The sequence below is a fragment of the Xiphophorus hellerii genome, chromosome 9 (genome assembly GCF_003331165.1).
Source record: "Xiphophorus hellerii strain 12219 chromosome 9, Xiphophorus_hellerii-4.1, whole genome shotgun sequence".
In the NCBI taxonomy this organism is placed as follows: Eukaryota; Metazoa; Chordata; class Actinopteri; order Cyprinodontiformes; family Poeciliidae; genus Xiphophorus; species Xiphophorus hellerii.
In genome coordinates, this window is record NC_045680.1 from 20822317 (window position 1) to 20843125 (window position 20809).

The 20809-nt window shown below is 40.7% G+C and overlaps 2 protein-coding genes and 1 long non-coding RNA gene across 3 annotated transcripts; all 3 read right to left on the minus strand.

The window, feature by feature from the left end:
* Positions 1-2533: 2533 nt before the first annotated feature.
* LOC116725967 (uncharacterized) lies at positions 2534-20249 on the minus strand. Its single transcript, XR_004340516.1, has 3 exons — positions 20239-20249; positions 7029-7033; positions 2534-2976 (listed from the first exon to the last, which is right to left on the minus strand). It is a non-coding gene; the product is annotated as an uncharacterized LOC116725967 (long non-coding RNA).
* LOC116725966 (uncharacterized) lies at positions 3370-5476 on the minus strand. Its single transcript, XM_032572391.1, has 5 exons — positions 5342-5476; positions 5079-5119; positions 4917-4991; positions 4624-4813; positions 3370-3973 (listed from the first exon to the last, which is right to left on the minus strand). Exons 1-5 carry the CDS (start codon positions 5406-5408, stop codon positions 3432-3434), a joined length of 915 nt encoding a protein of 304 aa, XP_032428282.1. The 5' UTR covers positions 5409-5476; the 3' UTR covers positions 3370-3431.
* Positions 13391-15379, minus strand: jun (Jun proto-oncogene, AP-1 transcription factor subunit). The gene has a single exon (XM_032572390.1). It carries the CDS (start codon positions 15050-15052, stop codon positions 14078-14080), a length of 975 nt encoding a protein of 324 aa, XP_032428281.1. The 5' UTR covers positions 15053-15379; the 3' UTR covers positions 13391-14077.
* Positions 20250-20809: the final 560 nt, after the last annotated feature.

The window sequence follows — 20809 nt, forward strand, 5'->3', positions numbered from 1 at the left end:
GAGGGGAGTTCCAAGTTTCTCTGAGTGCCTAAGGGAGTTTCCAGTTGGTCAACAGGAGGAACACCTTGACTGCATAAATTAAATAGAGAAACACCTCTTTAGTATAAGATTTCGGGTTAGGAGAGAAAATGCAGAGAGCGGCCACCATTTTGCCTTTTTGCATCGGCTCTCTCTCCAAAGACGTCTTTGCTTTTTGTTTGTCTTTGTTTTGTGTTTGTCTGTCTTCCCCTTGTCTGTCTTTATTTTTATGAGAAAAATGCATATCTCTGTTCCTCTGCAGCTTTGTTGTTGATTGCTTTGTATGAGATTAAACTCTGTGATCTGTGACGTCAACGCGTTTTGTTGTTGTTTCGTTTTAGCAGCACGCCGCCACTCGCTGAGAATCCCGGGAAAATTAAAGAGGAAAGAGCCAAACGTTTTGTCCAAAGTTAACATTAAATTACCTCTTTTTTAACAATTTTTCTATCTATGTCCTTGTTTTATTTTTTCATTTTATACTTTGGGTTTTGTTTGTCCTGTGTTTTGGTTGTATTGTGATTATTTTGTTTTATGATTTTATATTTTTGAAAGGACAAGTATTTCTTACCCTTGGGTTTTGTTTAAAAAGGGGCACTGTTATATAATTGGGTTACGTCACTCTTTTGTTTTTTTTTATTTTTAGTTTTTTCGTTTTTTTCTTTTTATTAGTTTAATACATAGTTTTTTGGTTCTGTATTAGAAGGCTTAATCAATTTTTATTGAGGTCTTTGATGAAGACCTCAAAAGGGGGACTGTTAAGGAAAAATGATTATTTTTAGTGCTTAATACAGTTAATCTTACGACATGTGTAAAAGTTATATTCAATACTCTTATTTGGAACAGCTTTGTGTCGAGCATTTGGGATTGAGCCAGATGAGCAGGCATTCAGACAAACAGGAGCTCCCCGCTGTGAGGCGAAGCCATAAAATTAGCATTCCCGGCAGGGCCGAGAGACTTTAGATTTCACAGGTATCTGTGAGATTGTATCTCAGGTCGTTCTGTACTCAGAATGACCGAGGGAACTACAGGGGGTCAGGGCCAGCGATCCGCTCTTTTGTGGTGCTAGAGACAGATGGTCCTTTGATCTTGGCCGTAGATTGAGGGGAGTTCCAAGTTTCTCTGAGTGCCTAAGGGAGTTTCCAGTTGGTCAACAGGAGGAACACCTTGACTGCATAAATTAAATAGAGAAACACCTCTTTAGTATAAGATTTCGGGTTAGGAGAGAAAATGCAGAGAGCGGCCACCATTTTGCCTTTTTGCATTGGCTCTCTCTCCAAAGACGTCTTTGCTTTTTGTTTGTCTTTGTTTTGTGTTTGTCTGTCTTCCCCTTGTCTGTCTTTATTTTTATGAGAAAAATGCATATCTCTGTTCCTCTGCAGCTTTGTTGTTGATTGCTTTGTATGAGATTAAACTCTGTGATCTGTGACGTCAACGCATTTTGTTGTTGTTTCGTTTTAGCAGCACGCCGCCACTCGCTGAGGATCCCGGGAAAATTAAAGAGGAAAGAGCCAAACGTTTTGTCCAAAGTTAACATTAAATTACCTCTTTTTTAACAGGGTGCACATCACTAACGACCTCACCTGGACTGTGAACACCACGTCTCTGGCCAAGAGGGCACAGAAACGTTTGTATTTCCTGCGGAGGATGAGAAGAGCACACCTGCCCCCGCCCATCCTCAAGACGTTCTACAGAAGCACCATAGAGAGCATTCTGACCAGCTGCCTCTCTGTGTGGTGTGGAGGCTGCAGCGCCTCCGACTGGAAGAACGTGAGGAGAGTGGTGCGGACAGCAGAGAGGATCATCGGGGCCCCCCTTCCCTCCATACAGGACATTTCATCCCAGCGCTGCGTGTCGCGAGGCCGTCATCATCAGTGACCCCTCACACCCCCACCATGGACTGTTCTCCCTGCTGCCCTCTGGAAAGAGGTTCCGCAGCGTCCGGTGCAGGTCCACCAGGTTCCGAAACAGCTTTTTCCCACTTGCCATCAGACTGCTGAACTCTTAACTGGACTGCACTTAAAATCTGGTCTCCACTTTATACCTTGCACATGTACAGAGCTAAATAACTTATATTTTACTGTCACTCCTGCACTTTATATTTTATATTCATATTTTATACTGTATTTTATTTTATTCTGGAGTAACCTCACAATTGAAAGCTCAAAACATTGTCCTGAGCCGTATGCAACGAAATTTCGTTCTGTACACCCTGTGCATGCAAAATGACAATAAAGTCAGTCTAAGTCTAAGTCTAACCAAACAGTAGAAGGTAATTAAGCCCCCACTAAGAAAAACTGTCATTTGAAAGTGTCACCTAAATTACGAAATAGTACATAAGAGGAAAGCTCTCGGTAGAAGTGTCATAAACCTTTATGGAAGGATGTACCTTTGATTGGGTTCAGTTGTTTATTCATTTTATTTTTATTATTATAACTTATTTTAGTGCTCTGTGTGCTTCCATTTGTTTTTAATTCTGGCATTTAGAATAATTCTGTTTTTTTCTAAAATGTATTTATTTTTTTACAGTGCAAACATAGATCTGATCCAGGCAAAGCCAACCCAGCAACAATTCTGTTCAATTTAATTCTAATTCTGGTGCTTTCGGATTATATTTTCTGTGGTGATCAGTTGCAGCCAAGCAGTAAAGACAGCAGGTTTTTTAATTTTACCACAGTACAACGAATGGTTCTGCGGTGCAGAATCCAGAATTATTATTGATGGTTATCTTTATGTTCCGTAAGGACCCCCTCACAAATGTGATATTACATCTCAAGGAGTCATCTTTGAAATAAATAAATATTGTATTTTCCGGACTACAGAGCGCACCTACAATTTAAAAAAAAAAAAAACTGGAAACGTACATATAAGCCGCTCTCGGTTTTCCACAAAGACGCAGCCCTGCGTCTCCAACGCCGGACTCGTTCACGCCGAGTTTATGTGCAGCGGCTCCATTTCCCTCTTCTTCTGCCAGATCGAAACTCCTCGACTTAAAAGCTGCATCATATGAACTTTTTTGTGTGGTAGGCGGTATGAGTTTGAAAACATTTCTTCTTTGATTTCCAATTTTGACTTCCAATGACTCACTTCCTGCTAAAGAGCCCCCTGGCCGCACCGGACTGTAAGCCGCATGGTTCAAAGCGTGGGAAAAAAGCAATAGTCTGAAGAATACGGTAAATAAAAAAAATTGGAAAACACGTCGACGGGGGGAACTCAGGCCAACATAACAGCGTAATTGAGATGTTTCTAACTTTTATGTATTTTTTTTGCCTATGCTATGTTTTTGTAACAAATGTAGACTGTAATTCAAAAACAAAGATATTTTTAATGTGCTTGAAAGAAATTTGACCATCATTACAAAATATAATATTTTAATTGAGGTTACACACTATTTAACAAAACCAATAAAAAAATCACTACGTGTTAGTGTCCTCATCAGAAGAGGAGTAACAATCAAGTCCCAGGATGTGTCCACTCTTGTCCTGTGTGAGCCCCGAGTCAGACGCCGCTGCACAGCTTGAGTTGTTTTCTTGAATAGCGCTTTGTTCCGTTCCCACCAAAGAACCACTTGTGTGCTTCTCCTTTCTCTCTGGGCTCCAGTTTTTAAATTCAGCCATTTGCTGTGAGTGGAACTTACTGAGGTTGGGAAGGCCAGACTGCAGCATCCTGGCGAGGTTCTGTGTTTGGGAGGAACTCTGGTGCAGAACCGGTCCTCTGAACGCAGCTGCAGCCACCGCCAGCCGCGTCTGGTCGAAGGAGAGCGGCTGGTCCTGGACTGAACTGGCGTCTGAGACGGCGGTGGTGGGAACGAGGCTGGGAAGCCTGGTCTCTGAAAAGCTGCAGGTTGCCGCTGTTGCTAAGGAACGAAAACATCTGGGAGAATCTCTTGCAGCGTCACTCTCACCTCTGCTCTTCTGACTCCCTTCATTATACAGCTCATCAAGTCGAGGGTTTTTACCTATGAATAAGAGACATGGAGACAGTTAATTAATCATAAGTAGTTTGGGAAATTTCTCTGCAACTCAAAATGTAATATAAAACACCAACTCTATTTGAAATTTTCCTGTGACAGTGATATGTCGCACTATATGTGGCATTCAGCTGTGGCTCAAGGGGTATAAATAGAGCTGATTTGCAGAAGATTTAAATCTACCGAGCTACTGTGCGAGTACATCTTAGATTATCCAACATTAAATTCTTCTTCTTACATATGAAGTTTAAGAATCAAGCTACATCGTGTACAGTTCCTCACAAACATGAGATAGAAGTATGCCAAGCACTTGTGAACAAAGTAATTCTTTAAAACAGCTGAATATTCAGATATGTGCAGGAAGCAGAGGAGATTTAACCTTTACTTTTACTCATTGCTCATTTCTGTAGCATGCACTGAAGCTGCCAATGTTGTGTTTACAGCTGTAGCGTTCTGCTAACTGCAGTGCTTAAAGTGACATTAAGAACACTAAAGCTTATTTAGTGGTTTACCTATTAGTTTCTAAAGCTTATTTAGAAACTAATAGGTGGTTTCTCAGGAGAGTGAAGCAACCAAATTAGCCATCAGACAATCTAGATAGTGGCACTTTCATTTCCTGTGACAACCAAAGCACTGACCGCCATTTGGTGGGTCTTGAACCTCTCCTCTCCGTTTGCTGTAGGCTCTGGGAGTCCACGGTTTGTGTTTGCATGAGGGGTCTAGAGCTCGTAGCTTGGTGATGAAGCTTTTGTATTCTTTTCCCAAAGCCTCGATGTGCAGCTGGAACTCAGCTATCTTCCTCTCCGGGTAGTGAGGTAGCTGGGATTGCTGAGCAGTGGACAAAACAAACAAACAAACAAATCCAAAACAATGTAGAGCACTGGGTCAACAAACCAGGACCTTTACAACTTTCCAAGCAGCTCTCTCTTACCTGCAGGTAATACTCGATCTCACTTTTGATGCTGGGAATCCACTTTTTTACAGACGGAGCTGAGTTCAGCGTAGACTGTGGAGGGACGTGGTTTAAAGTTTATTCTTAGTTAACGAGTTCGGACTTAGTGGCTTTAAGAAGACATTTCATTAGCTTCATTACCAGTTTGGGTCGACGCTTATTTACATCTTTAAGCCGTCCCTCTGTAAAATCAAGGTTTCATTAGTTCACGTGCTCAGAACAAAACAACAACAACAAAATCTATATCTGTGTGGGATATAGATTTAGAATAATAATGTATTGAGAGCAACAACTTAGCACGAGTGAAGCTAACAGGTAAAGCTAGCTGTTGGAAAACCCGCAGGGTTCTTATTAGCAGGATGTGAATAAAATGGCGCCATGTTCTACAGACGGTAACTCTGTACCCTCTCTCTCTTTCTGTAGCCATAGTCTGTTCAGTCTTCCCTGCTGTTTCTCCTCGTTTCTTGCCATGGATTGAGGTTGCGATGCTGAGCTGCGACTCAGGCAAAACAAACTCACGTGACCTACAACAACTGTCACGTGATAGCCATAGAAAGTTGAGTCTTAAAGGGGACGTGTCTGTAAATCCAAACGGCGGCTGGGACAGAGCAGCTCATCCTGTAAAATATGGAAGAAAAAATAACAAAAGGTTATTGCTATATAACAAAAGCTGAGCTGGGATCCAAGTAAAAGATGTGGTAGCCTTGAGAGGATTGTGCAGAAAAGCTTATTCAAATATTTGGGAAGATTCACAGGACATGCACTGTGACTGGAGTCAGTGATTCAAGAACCATCACTCACAGAATTATCCAGGAGTGATGGACACGTTTTGCACGCCATAAAAGATGTGTACAAATACGGAACAAAATATTTTCATATCATGAAAAAGTTTGACTTATTACAGCATTCTCTTCATTTTACTCCAGATTCCGCACAGTGTCCACAAACATGGCTGTTACAGGAATTGGTCACTCTTTCCATTAGGTCAGGGGTCTCAAACTCCAGTCCTCGAGGGCCGCAGTCCTGCAACTTTTAGATTTGCCTCTGCTGCACCACACCTGAATAGAATAATTAGATTATTAGCAAGGCTCTGGAGAACTGATCTACACAAGGAGGAGGTAATTTAGCCATTTCATTCCAGTGTTTTGTACCTGTGGCACATCTAAAAACTGTAGGACAGCGGCCCTTGAGGACTGGAGTTTGAGACCCCTGGCTTAAGTGTAAGTGTGTCCATGTGTCTCTGTGTTGCTCTGTGATGAACACACCTATCCAGAGTGTGTCCTGCCTATCTCTCTATGACTGCCAGGGATAGGCACCGAGAAAATTTGTCACAATAACAAATTTTGCTGGACGATAAATTGTTCAAGAAGTTATTGCGATAAGCGATAATATTGTTGTTTTGAGACCATTTTTGAGTAACAAAATGGCAATGACATAATAATGCAAGAACACGTTCTCAAAGATGAATAAACTTAAATTTTTTTGTCAACATTTAACAGTGGAACTGGAAGACATTTCAAATATTCCAAAAAATAATAAATAAACAAGACAACAGAAACTACAAATAAAATGAATTATGAAGTCTCTGTAAACATATTTATCTTAAAAAAAAAAAAGGCCAGTTGAGACCAAATCACCAGACTGAGGAAATTTGTCATCCAGTTTTTGGTGGAAAGAGAAAAACAATAAATTATGCAAATGCAAATTATTGAGCTCATTTTAATTTGTCCTGTGATTAATTGATTTATTGCTTATTGTGATAGGCCTACTGCCACCATGACCTTCCATGGATAAATGGCATAGACAAAGGCATAAATTAGCCCTCATGATAGCTGCATAGTTAAGTTTGACAAGGCCTATCATGTTAATACCAAGTCTTGCTATGTTAATTTTGTTTGAACATTTCATAAATATTAGTGTAGGGCTACCCAACCAGAGAGATGTGTGCTTTATTATCGTTATATAATTGTGCTTTATTAATAATAATAACAATAATGTAACTAATTTTCCAACAAGACTTTTGGTAGGTGAAAAAACAGGAACATCTCCATGTTTAGTCTTGTTTAAAAAACCAAAAACAAAAAAAAAAACCCTGACTTGGTCTTGGACATTTCCAACAAAGGGAAAATATGCCAGTGCAGCACTGTCACCATGAGTGTGTGCCTCCTTCTGATTTATATCACTGAAGTGGAACGTTGATGTGTGGGGGGGGTCGGGGAGGTGCAGCTTGCAAGTAACTGAAAATATCTGAAATGACAGAAAACAAAGAAAGAAAAAAAATCCCACCCTGCACCCTTTGGGTCTGTGGTGTTAGATTTTTATCATTTAGACCTTTTATTAAGAGTCAGACAGGAAGAAACAACACGCACCGCGCCGCCGATAGGCTTCTTTATCATCCTGTCACAATTTGCAGCAAGCAACCACAGACAAAAACAGCTCACAAGAAATTAAGGTGCAGGACCACAAGAAATATTTCATCATAACACCACTTCTGTGCTATGGTACCAACGAACATTAGTGCATTTTAGTAGGATTTTATGTAACAGGCCCAGCAAAACGTATCGCATAGTTGTGAAATAAAGCCAAAAATGATGGTACTCACACAGAAAGATCTGAAAAGTGTGGTGTGCTTTTGCATTCAGCAACCAGGGTCCACAGTGTGTTTAGGGTTATGTGCAGTCTTGCAGATTGCTTTTTAACACGGGGTCAGAAAGTTTAGCTTTGGTTTTATCTGACCAGAGCGCCTTCCTTCACATGTTTGGTGTGCCACTTAAGGCTTGTGGAAAACTGCAACTAGGACTTACGGTTTTCTTAGAACAATGACTTCATTTTGAACACTTCCTATAAGGCAAGAGTTGTGGAGTGTAAAACTAAATGCAGGTAAGTCATCGTATTCTCACGCCTGAGCTGTCTGCTAGAAGCCTGTGCAGAAGCTACTGAAAATGAGATTAAAACACAAGTGGACTCTCTTTGCAAGTTAAGTGACTTAGTTGCAGTCCATTTTATTACGGAGCATCAGCGGTGAAGGGGGTTTTCAGAGTGGGTGATTAAAAAGGTAGAATTAAAAAGGTGCTCAATTTGTGTTGATCTGGTAAGATGTGGCTTCAATGTGAAAAAAACGTGAAAAGGTTCAAAAGAGATGAAAGCCTTAGCAAACTACTGTGACTTCCATAACCTTAATGTTTGATTTCTTATTTACAGGCAGATGATCTTCTGATGCTGTGTGATGCAGTGGTCTCAGATTAAGATGTTGTATGTTCAGCAACACCATAAGGGTTTGCAAAAATCTTCATCAGTACATTGAAGTATTTCTCAGCCTTAGGAGTTACTTCTTACGTCTTTATTGGGGAAAACTGCAGCATTTTTATTGAGCTTTTAAGGTTGTTTCTGTCTTACTGTCACGTTGAAGCACGCAGACCAACTGTCTTAGGATTCAGGGGCCGATCATAACAAAAATAATCCTGTATTCTACATTATAAGTCTGCATGTTAAGAAGTGTGCCAAAGGCTTCATATATGTTTAAGAAGAGTCTTATACTCAATAAAAGAATAGCACTGTCTGACATGCCAGTGCAAATTACAGGAAATGGGTACCAGCAAACGGCTTTAAAACTCAATGTTTGCTGTTGTAGAGGAAATTACAACCAGTGTTCACAGTGATGCAGAATTAAATAAGCAGAATGATATCTCTTAAAGGACTGATACTTCTCTGCAGGACTGGAGTTTCTAGACATCGCCACTATTGTACATTATCTGCTTTAACAGCTGGGTTTGTCTTTTCTGTCTGTGACCTGCAGCCGCATCTTCACTTCATAATTTGTAGCTTGCAGTTTAACTTCCTATGTGCACAGTTTACCCTTAGCTTATAAACCCTCACCATGTGTCCTGGTGTACCGTGCATGCAGCACATTGCAGAGGAGCATCTTCATCATTGGCCTGCTCAACTGCAAAACAAAGCCCTGCTGTTGAGTGACTTCAGAAATGCTATATTGCTATATTTCCTCGATTTACTTATGTCAGTGATTGCATTTTGTTGAAGTTTCTGTTACCTCGCCCAATGACTGCTGGAAATAGCCACCAGCCTTTTCTCGAATTGCTGTTCAAACATAAAATGTTTCAGCTCTCTAACATCTTGCTTTTTGCACATTATTGAACCTTTACTTTCATTAACCTGGAAAACACAATGAATTAAATGATGGTTTGTACTTACCATTATTGCTATGCTATTACTGCTATTACTATTTTAGCACCTTGTTAAGTCCAGAGGACCCCAAAGCACTTCGCACCGCATTCAGTTTGTCACCTACTCACAGAGTTTACCCACCTATAAGTCGGAAATCTAAGTAACCAACATCTAAGCAAACTGGAAGAGAGTAATTTCCTGGATTATGGTCTTCACAGGTTTTGATTGGAATATTTCTGATTTTGCAGAAAAGTTTTTTCCTTTGTTTTACACCTCGAACATAAATTGACCTTATTAGTTTCCGTCCCTGAAGTTTGAAAACATCTCTGATACAATGTCGCATGTAGTCTGCCTTCCTCCAAGTTTCCGGGAATCCGGCATGATGTCGAGCCATTTCCTTTGTTTAAAGAAGAAGAAAATCGAGAATTTCAGAAGACAAATCAGTTTTTCGTTTATTGCTTTCTTTGTAATGACTCAGAAACCTGCCTTGACTTGTTTGAATAATTACGTGCCAACGCGTCAATCGGCGTTAATCTGTGAAACAGCAAGAGCTGCAAGCTCAACAAACTGTTGCAGACAATTTCAGGGGTTGAAGTCAAAAACCGCAAACGGGCGAATACAATGGTTGTGTGGAAATATGTGATTCACTCCCACACTGTTACCAGAAAGACCCTCAGCTCGTGGAAATCTCCTGGTTCAGCAGCATCCTATCTTTCATCTCTCTGGTCTAGTAACCCGGCAGAGCTGTCAGGTTTCAGGGGGCTTCCCTGGAACAGTCTCCACCTTCTCCTCCTGACCTCTTACCTTGTGACACCTCACATCTCTTTTTATAAGACTATTTCAAAAATAAGGTGAATGTAACCTGAATCCTACAAGAATAAATCTGCACCTATACCTGCAGTGGCGTGGGGAAAACATGCTGCTAAATATTTGAGAAGTCTACACCCGATAATGACTAAATATTACCAAAAATGGAAAACATTTCATGAGGTTATTAAAAGTTTAGAGTCACTAATCGTTTAATACATACTATCTAAGTTACTTTGTAGCAACAGATGACTTTCTCTTCAACTTTGCTTGTTTCAGTAACAAAGAAAGCAATCGGTTAATATTATTTATTTAATATTATCAGTGAATACCTTCCTGTCAGTAAAACAGTAGACTGGCTAAAATATGTAGACTCAAACATCTGATGAGCTTGACCTCTGCTCTGTTTGCAGGAGGACCAGCATTCGTTTTCAAACAGCACCCCCTAGAGGCAAAAGATGCTCAGTTAAAGTTGTATTTTTAATGCATTCAGTACGTGAGTGGGTAAAATCAGCGGGTCTTTGCTAACATATGTCACTTTCTGCCTCTAGAGATCTGCCTCAGCCTTTGAGCACAGAGGAATGAACCCTTCTTTCTCACATCTGTCGATATCTGCTGCGTCGTCTCTCACTGGTCACCATTAATCACATTTCCGTTTAAACAATGAAGAAACCACAATGAAATTTTATTTTTGTTGACACCTGACACAGTAAAAGTCAGTAATAAGTCAGTATTTGTTTCTTAAAGGGGATTTGTTACATTTTTTTAGAGCAAAAATCCTTGCAGTGGAGTCAAATACACTTTTCTTAATTGGAATTATTTTGTTTTTATTGCTAATTTTCAGCTGTTATGACAATGAAACTATGAGTTGCTTTTTTACTATATGCAGTGCAAATATATTATACACTATATTTATTACTTTAACAATATTATATATTTATGAAAATACTTCTGAATTCTATTTTAGCTATTTAAGTATATTGAGGTATATTCTATACATTAAAAAAATAATACTTAATTTAATAAAATGACAACACCAATGTCATTCAGTGATGCTTCTATCTATCTATCTATCTATCTATCTATCTATCTATCTATCTATCTATCTATCTATCTATCTATATATATATATATATATATATATATAAATGCAACGTTTGTTGGCCCACACAGAAACTTCTATTTTATTAGTCATTTCTGAATACTTTATATTTTCATATCTCTTACCAAGAGGTAAGACTCATTTACAATAACATTTTAAAAAGCACTTGACTTCTTCCTATGCGGAACATTGAACTTTTTATTTTATTTTATTGCGGTTATAGACTTTTAATGAGTTTGCTCTTTGAAACCAAATCTCATTTTGTCTCCGGATTTATTGGACTCACCCGGTTGTGCAGCAAAAGCAGCAGATTAAACAGTCGATCCACTTCCCGTAAGAAACGCCCCCCTGCGCTGTGACGCAGTCTTCCGAGCTCTCCCTCTCCTTATATGGCGGGGAAGGATGCCGTGTTCCGGGATGATGTCACGCTGATGTAAGTTTGAGAAACCAAATCGCATTGGGTATTAAAATACAAATAAGTCTTGGTGAAACATATTTAACTTTTGTAATTTCGTAGGTTATATAGAACTGGAGTAATTTTAAAAATTTCATAGACTTATAAACTATAAAACTTGGAAATAATTTAATGATGTAGAAAGCAAGTTAACAAGCCTACGCGACAAATATAATTTGGGAGGTTGAACTAGAAAAGAAGTATGTGTAATATGTTCATGAATAATTGTATTTATCATTTGTGTTAATGTACTTACATATATATGGGTGAGTACATATATATATGTCCAATAACATGTTATTGTTTAATGGCTGGTAGATTTTCATTTATCTAACTAAAAGCAAAATTGTTTCCCAAACATTAATGACTTGTGAAAAGTGCTTCAGGTTCTATTATAGCCAAACTGAAACTTTCTCTCTGTGCATTCCCAAAGAAACATCGTTCTCACGCTGAAACACGGTGGTGGCTGCATCAAGCGGTTACTTTTCTTTAGTAGAGAGTTGGATCTGTTGTGTTGGTGGGGAAATTATGAACAGCTTTTTGTCAGCTTGGATCAAAATCTTCAAATCTATCCATAACGCTGAAGAGGGATTTCATTTTTCAGCATCACAGTGACTTTTATTCAAATAAAAAAGAAATATAGCTTCACCTGAAGAGACTGAGTTTTGGACCCGCCCAGCCAGAGTTCAGAGTTCATCTCAATCTGAGTGACAGGCCTGTAACCAAAAGAAATCCTAACAACCTGACAAATTTTGCATAACAGTGTGCAGATATTGTAAAATCAAGATGTGACATTCTCAGACTGCATGAAGAAGATTGAGCAATTGAATGAAAAATAACAAAGCTTTATTATGATCTCAATGTTTCAAAACCTGTCTTTTTATTAAGGGTGTGTCGACTCTTTGAGATTAACTAATTAAGATGATAATCTATTTTTAATTAAAGCAAAACAATCAAGGAACCACTACAGGCAATAACAATCCACCGCAAGGAGCGAGGAATCTCGGTTACAGTTTCTGTCGCCCTCTAGTGGCGAACTGGATTTATGTGAACCAGGGGGGCCTGTTGTTTTAAAGTATAAAAACATTACATAACTCTTGAGCGCTATACTTCTGCTGTCCTGTCAAAAGCACCTGTTTACTGAACAGGCAAGAGTATTGTGTTCCCTAATTTAAGCGGTCTGGACGATGTTTATCTAACCGAGTCTGACAATCTGACGTCCAAAACAACTAACAGACGGGCTTATACATGTTCTATTACTATGAAATATTTCGTAATAGAGGAATAGGCATCAAAGTGATTAAACTTTTGTTGTGTTTGTGCATGTAATGCTATTTTTCAAATATCTGATCATATGACCCTGAGACCGGGCAGCACATTTACAAAGTTACAGTGACTTCCAATTAATTCTGTTGCGCAAAAGCTGACACTCTGGCGTTGTTCTTGAAATATTGACTTTGTTGATTTCCGAAAAAGTGAAGTTGGATCCTCGAAAGTAGCAGCGACACTGGAAAAACAAAAACAAAACTTCAGTGTATGTCAATTTGGTTGAGATGTTAAAGTGATCACCAAAGAGCTGGCATAAAACTATTGCTTATAGGGTGTGAGATAATTTAGGGATTCAAAAACATAAACAACTTCTGTGCTTAGTCACAGAGTGGAGATCAACCCCGGCCCATCTGTAGTGTAAGGCTTTCATCAGTAAGTGAGCCTGGCCTGTCAGCTGTAACCCAATCGCTGGGCTTGGATCAATACCAGCACTAATGGAATTTACCTTGATGTTCTCAGAACTAGCAGTTCTTGCAACATGTTGCAACATGTTTTATTGTTTCTGAGTTCCTGACATGGCACACCCACTGTTTTTTTGTTTTTTTTTCCTGTCACAAGAACACAGAGAGACACTGTTGCTTCATTCCATCTGGTTTATTTTTTTTCTCCTTAAATATCGATTAGTTTCTGAAGTGCTCAAAAGACAAGCAATAAAAAAAACAAAACAAACATTATACAGTTTCCTTATTACAAATAGTAAACATAAGTACTCCAAGTTGATCTTATATACATATAGCAATGAGTGAAACCCCATTAAACGACTTTTAGAAAAACAAAACAACAAGAAATTCTTGAAGCTTTTTCTAACTTAATTTCTTACAATTAAGAAAATGGTGTTTTGAACTGTAACTCAGAGGTCGGCAGCATTTGTTACAACTTTATTTAGCGTTGACAACACGCCCAAAAATATGGCTACAGCAAGAAAAGTCTCTCAAGTCCTAATACTGAACCTCTCCTTGTGGAAATGGCAAAGTCCATGCAGAGCTGTGGATAAATCAAGAAAACTTTCAGTTCACTTTAGTTCAGTTGGTGCATGTCCTCTCTGGTTCATGGCTGCTGTCACTGTCCCGAGCCCCATCTCCAGGACGTGCCACAAGGGGAGTGAGCGGCAGTTCATCGCCCCCCCACCCCCTCCCAAGTGATCCTGTCAGTGTCGCCTCCGTATCCTCCCAAATCCCACTGGGATGTCTTTTTGGGGGAGACACGCCATCACAGGAAGCGTCCGTCTCTTTCAAACTACAGTCTCTCCTGTTTGCTGGGGTCGCCTCAGAAGGTCTGGAGCTGCTGCGTCAACATGAGCTGGCAGCCGCTGTTGACGTGGTTCATCACCTTCTGCTTCAGCTGGGCCACCTGCTCCCGCAGCATGTTGGCGGTGGACGCCAGCTCGGAGTTTTGGGACTTCAGGGTCTTCACCTTATCCTCCAGCCGGGAGATCCGCTCCAGCTTCCTCTTCCGGCACTTGGAGGCTGCGATGCGGTTCCTCATGCGCTTCCTCTCCGCCTTGATGCGCTCCTGGTTCTCCATGTCGATCGGGGAGAGGGGAGGGGTCTCCCCCGGCATCTCGGGCACCGTCTGCGGCTCCTCCTTGAGCGCCGTGAGCCGCGGCAGCTGAGCCGGGGACGGCTGGCCGTAGATGGGGAGCTGAGGAGGGGGCGCGGGGAAGGACACAGCCGGCGCTGAGCTGGTGTAGCTCGGCGCCGAGACGGTGCTGATCGCCGGGTTGAACGTGTTCAAGTCCTCGTAGACCGGAGAGTCGGAGCGCATGGCCGGGGTGTTGTTATAAACAGTGGCACCGGCGACGGATGAGACGGGCGGCAGCGCCGTGTTGACGCTGGCCTGCGGAGCGGAGGCATTGGTCGTGGCCGGCATATGCTGGTGGTGGAGCTCGGCCAGGGCTCGGACGAACCCCTCCGCGAAGCCCTCCTGCTCGTCGGTGACGTTCTTGGGGCACAAGAACTGGGTCGGGGTCGGGGTGGTGGTGATGAGCCCGTTGCTGGACTGGATGATGAGCCGCTCCAGCTCCGGGGAGGCCAGCTTCAGCAGCCCCACGTCCGGAGAGGTCAGCAGGTCGCCGGCTTTGGCGCGCAGGTGAGGCTTCAGAGAGCACGTCGGGTCGGACAGGTTCAGCGTCATGCTGTGCTTCAGCGCTTTGGGGTTGCCGTATCCGTAGCCCGCGTTGTCGTTCTGGGAGAAAGCGTTGAGTGAGTCGTCGTAGAAAGTAGTTTCCATCTTGGTATACATAGAAGAAGTTTTAAAAAGAGACGCAGCTAGAGAGTCTTCTTCTTTTTTCTTTCTTTTTTTTTTTTTTAGAAAAACCCTAACAAACAAACTTCTCGTCCCTCTTCCTTCCGAAAAGTCCTCTCAGTGAGTAAAAAGTCTCCAAACTCAGAGCGACACAGGAATCAGAACTTACTTCTTCCCCTCACTCGCTGGTCTGTAACTGTTCACTAAGCTCTTCCCACAGTATCCACAGCTGTACTGAGTCTAAGAGTGAAAGGCGCCTCGCAGCTGCTGAGCTGCTTCTTCTTGCCTGGATGTGTATACACTGTAAGCCAGGCAGCGTGGAGGTAAAGCTTATTTGCTGCCGCGGCCTCTCTAAAAATAACCATGAAGTCATAACCGGGCTCTCCTATTGGCTGGAGGGCGTGTCCAGGGGCGGAGTCAAACCCGCCCGATAAGGTGTGTTGCCTAGACAACCACCCAGAAGATTCTGAGTCTCGCGGTGGATTGTGGGATGAGGTAATGCGTTAAAGCAGAGCGTGAGCGCGGTGCATTGTGGGATGACGTGTTGTTTTTGAATATTTGGTTACCCGCTTTTTTGCAGTCAGTGGCGGGACTGGAGGAGTTTATACAGCTTAATGTCCTCTATCTGTCACTAAGTAAATGTGTTTAATATTACTACTTATGTTTTGCTTTAATAAAAGTTTAATTTACATTATATTTGTCTTATTGTCTTTATTTTTGAACAGTAAAAATCAGAACATCAAATTCAGAGTTGGAGTAAAAAAGCAAAAAAAAAACCCCAAACAAACAAAAAAAAAAACATGGGTGGACTTATTCCTGTTACAAAGTTCTTTCAGTATTTTAATTTCGATGGATGTTGTGATGGTCTAAAGATGGAGGTCTCACATAGTTTGTCCTATATGAAGTCGATGAAGTTATTGTCATTATCATGGTTGCACTGTGTAAAGTCTTGTGTAAGAGTGTTAATATTCCTGGAACTTTTTCAACTGTTGTGAAGCTAAACATAAACTAGTGTAATTAAATAAGTTTTTCATGATGGACAGAGCAACAAATGTCAGTGTATAATAGTGACATGGAAGGGAAATGGTATGTATCTTTTTTTTAAGCAAACAAACAACAAAAAACCATAAAAAGGCATGATACTGCCACCATCATGTTTTGCCATGTGCATAGTCTGTTAAGCAAATAAAAATCTGATAAATGTGGTGTGTGTTTGGATATAGCCCCCTTTTTATTTAGATGCCTTAAATAGATGGTATAGAGCTATAGACACAGTACAAACAATTGCCTTCAGACACCTAATCTTGTTCTTCTGTGTGTAAAGAGATCATTAGTAAACAATCAGGCTGGGCCTGGAAAAAACCTCCCAAACTGAACGTTTCACATGGTACTGTTCAGCCCATTCTTCAGAAAAGGGAAAAGAGTATGGAAACCCTGCAAACTTTCCAAGACATGGCCATCCACCTAAGCTAAATTGCCAGAGAAGGAGCCATGGTTACTCTGGAGGAGCTGCAGAGATCCACAACTCAGGTCGGAGAATCTATTGGTAGGACATATAAGTTTGAGCACACTGTCAAGTTGGGCTTTACGGAGGTGTAAGAAAAAATAAAACATTGTTGAAAGAAAGCATTTTCAGTTTGTCAAAAGGAATGCAGGGGAACCTGTAAACATGGAAATAAAACAAGAAAAATGCAAACCCTAAACACACGGTTCGGCTTTCAGCTTCTCTGCTCCGCAAATCTGAAACAAACTTTCAGAAAACTGCAAAACTGCCGAAACACTGTGCTCTTTTAAAAACCTACCTGTTTAGAGTTGCCTTTGATTAATAATAACTGGAACACTGGTCGATATGTTTAATATATAGTTGATCATTATTCTTGCTGATGGCATTTGACATAATCTAAAGTTTATTTCTTGTTTCATAATTGTTTACTGTATTATCTTTTGCCTTGTCACTGAAATGTGCCATGTACATAAACTTGACATTCAAGTGGTAAAACACGGTGGTGGCAGCATCATGTTGTGGAGATGTGATAAAGTGGGGGATTTTAAAAACAGATAAGCAAGTTGGGAACATAAACTTGAAAATATCAGCTCAAAGCTGCACATGTTTAAACCAGCCAGACACTTGACATTTACTTGCAAGTGAAGTCGAGTAAACAAGCTAATTAGAATGTTTCCACAAACAAAGTACGCATCTCCACCACAGCGTCTTTCCAGAGCTTTTATATTTGCTTTGACAGCAATTTGCTTGAGCGAGGACAAGAAATCTGTCCTCATAAAGATGCACACTTCCTATTATCTGTGTTGCGGTGTGTAATTAGTGGAGTGAAGTCCATTGTCCCCTGGCCTTTGGTTTGAAATCACGGGTGGTTTAATGGGAGGAGGTTAACCCGTGTGTCTGACGTGTTCCCCTCTGGTCCTCTCGCTGTCTGGGTCACCCTCTGCCCCGCCAGCTTTACTGCCCAGTCTCTCCAGCACGTCCGGTCTAAATACGTCCCCCATGAGTGTCAAGTAAATCAGTCGCCCGGCGCTGCCTGGCGTGGAGAGGCACCTAAAATCATAAAGCGCCTCTGCAGTTGGACTTTTTATGGCTGCTAATGTTGTCTTTATGTACTGCAGTAAGTGTCAGAATGGTCAGTCAATAACCTGATTTCACTTTGATTTACCTGATCTGATGTAGTTTCTTTTAAGATTTAAAGGCCAGGGAGAACATTGCGTGGCTTTATGGTCACAGACCAGGCTGGGAGCAGCTTAATGCAAGTCTTGCTACCATATTTTTCTTCTTATTCCACTTTAAGTCAGTTTCATTGACTATACCACAGTTTTTTGCACTTTGGATAAAAAAAAAAAATATAGAAAGCAGAAAAACTACTTGGAGAATTTCTGAGACCTTGTTTATTGAAGGGTGTCTTCTCCAAGGCTCATAGAAGGCCAGAGGAGAATAGTCTCCTCTTTGCTCCTTGCTTTTAGCCGGGTGTTTTTAGCTGCATGTTTTGGGTCATTATCCTGTTGTGATATTTAAATTAAGACTTGTTTCTCGGAAAAAACACACCATGCCCAAGCTCTGTAGAGTCTTTTTTTTTTTTTGTATATATATATTTTCCATGGTTGTCTTTAACACAGAACCCCACAGCATTTCAGATATTTCATGCAGAACTTTTCATTCCCAAAGCTCACACTTATAAAAAGGTGACCACAAAATGGAAGTCTGCCAAAGTCATTTTATGTCTAAGAGTGCATGAGCAAATTAACAGAGAGCAACCCTACTGTTTGAGTTGTGCGGGAAGGATTTCCTGCTGTTGTTGGATCCAGGGCCTGGACATTTGGTCGCCTATGAGTAGTTATTCTTTAACTGCTTCTGGACCTTTTGTGTGCATGTTTTCACTTAAATTCTCTCTTTTTTACAAGCTATATAAAAGAGACAATTACACAGCACTGAAACGAGTTCCACTTATTTGGTGACTCTGTGGTGCTTTTTGTTATTCACAGTTACTGAATGTGTCTTAATTTTGACAAGGTTAACTCCTGGTTTTTGACTCTTTCCTGCACAAAACAAAATAAAAAAAAAGAGACAGACAACTTTACTTTGCACTGAAAAAATACAATTTTGGAAACTATTAAATATTTGCAACCAACAAAAAACAAAAACAATTTTAATTCTGACCAAGCACATTAGTTACTACTAATGTCACATTTTCTGTTTACTTAATTAGGATTAAATCATTTTAGTTAAGTAAATTCTGAAAAAAAGGTTGTAGTTGAACTATTTCATTTAAATGTCCTTAGCAGTCAAACTTTTTGTTCTATTCATAAATACCTGCTCAATAATAGTAATAACTAACTAACTAAATAAAAATCACACTTTGCTGATTGAATTCCGACAGTTTGCTTCATTTGTGCCGCTGCTTATTTTCAAGACGGAGAATCAGCGCCGTGTTTTTGAGCACTGTGTTGCCGCTCCGCTGCATCCTGAGGTTGTTCACTCAGTCTCTGTTGTCTCGACTTTAACTTTTTCTCTCACCAGTAAAAACCTCCTGCTTCTTCCCTCTCCCTCCCTCCCCTGTGTCTTTCACCTCTTTCACTCCCTCCGCTTTGACATGTTTCTTTGCTATTTATCCCTCTGGATTTCCCCCAAAGTGTCCCTCTCTTCTGTGTCTCCCACACACTTTGCCTCCTTCTTATCTCTCTCCTCCTCCTCCTCCTCTTCTCTGGCTCTCCTTCTCATCTTACTCCTATCAGCTGCCGTCCAGGCTGCAGGATTTCCCTTGTGACGGAAACAGGCTGCAGCCTTATTGTATTGTTTCAGCGGTTCTTTGCAGTAAAATCTCGCACAGCTCTGCTGTGCTTGTGTTTGTACCAGAAAGTTGAACTTGTGCATTAGCCAAATCGCCGCAAGACACATGGCAAAGGTGACAAGCGATAAACCCAATGAAGTAATAGGAAGAAGTTTGCTTTTCGCTCTGAATCAAACTCTGGGTTAGGATTATGGAGTGAGTGAGAGAGAAGAAGATGGACTGTCTAAAGCCCAGACTGCGCTGAAAACACAATAGTTTTACCCGGCGTGAATGATTGTTGTTTCAGCTGTTATGTGAAAGAAAAAGGAAAAAAAAAAAAGCTCTACCAGATGTGTGTGTTGGACCGGACTGTATGCAAACACACACTCTCACAAGTTGTATGTGTGACCTTGATTTCATTGGTGAAACGGGCCTGTATTTATCACTGCAGGTACATTTGTTATCTGTCAGCAGATTTACAAATGCATTCGCACACAGTGTTCAGGCCGCCGTGACCAGCTGCTCGCTAACATTTGAATCCAGTACAAGTGAGCTAAAACTAATTGGAAAAAGAAAAAGAACTCTTAAAGATATGCACTGATAAGCCAGAAAGTCCTGAACACCCACCAAGAGACCAGCTGTTCAGTCCAGTCAGAGCTCTGACGCGGTAAATCTCGGCTCTCCTCAAGGCTCCGGGTTTGGGACTGTTCCCATAGACCCTCCTCAACCTTTTTGCATAGATAACAAACATCCTACACTACAACATAGAGTTATGTTCAATAAATTTGAATATCATTTTGATGATTATCTGTGCACATTTAGTAAAAACATGGCATTTAAGGCCAGAGTATTACGTCAGACCAATAAGAAAATAATTTTTAAAACAAAAATGTGGGCTTTATAAACGTGTTTAACACTGGCCTAAAGGTTGTTTTTGTCAAAATGTGTTTTAAACCAGAGTGAGAAGCAGATCTAATTTACTAAATGAATATATCAAATGTTGATGTCATCGCTCTACCTGCATCCACACCCACTAATAGCAGTAAGTCCATGTGTCACCTGCAGTTCACTGACTGGGTTACATTGCCATAAAGAGGCCGTGGTTACTGTGACACGGTAACCACGTCATTTTTGTATGACTGAAGATCTCCAAGGAACTTTTCTTTCTAAAATATGCAAGGTCGTTAAATGTTAAAATTGATGTGTACGTAATGTAACCACCAATGTATAGTAATTTGCTTGCTTTTCTGTCTTCGGCTTGACCACAGCTTCTGCAAAACCTCCACTGCTGCATTTTGTGCGGCTCACACAAATCCACTCTAACCGTATCAATAAACTGTGGTCATTTTTCAATAAAAAAAAAGGAAAGACGAGAGTAAATGACAAACGTCCCTCGTTCGTGTCTGGATTTACGACACGCTGTGAAGCAGAGAATCGCAGCGTTTAATTATAATTCACATGGAGTGAATCTCAGGGA

Excerpts from the sequence above, each read along its gene's own strand:
- LOC116725966 (XM_032572391.1), bottom strand. The coding sequence starts at position 5,408 with ATGGCAAGAAACGAGGAGAAACAGCAGGGAAGACTGAACAGACTATGG. Across the intron at positions 4,814-4,916 it reads AGATCGAGTATTACCTGCAG|CAATCCCAGCTACCTCACTA; the intron begins GTAAGAGAGAGC and ends TCCACTGCTCAG. Across the intron at positions 3,974-4,623 it reads TCAAGACCCACCAAATGGCG|GTAAAAACCCTCGACTTGAT; the intron begins GTCAGTGCTTTG and ends TCTTATTCATAG.
- jun (XM_032572390.1), bottom strand. The coding sequence starts at position 15,052 with ATGTATACCAAGATGGAAACTACTTTCTACGACGACTCACTCAACGCT.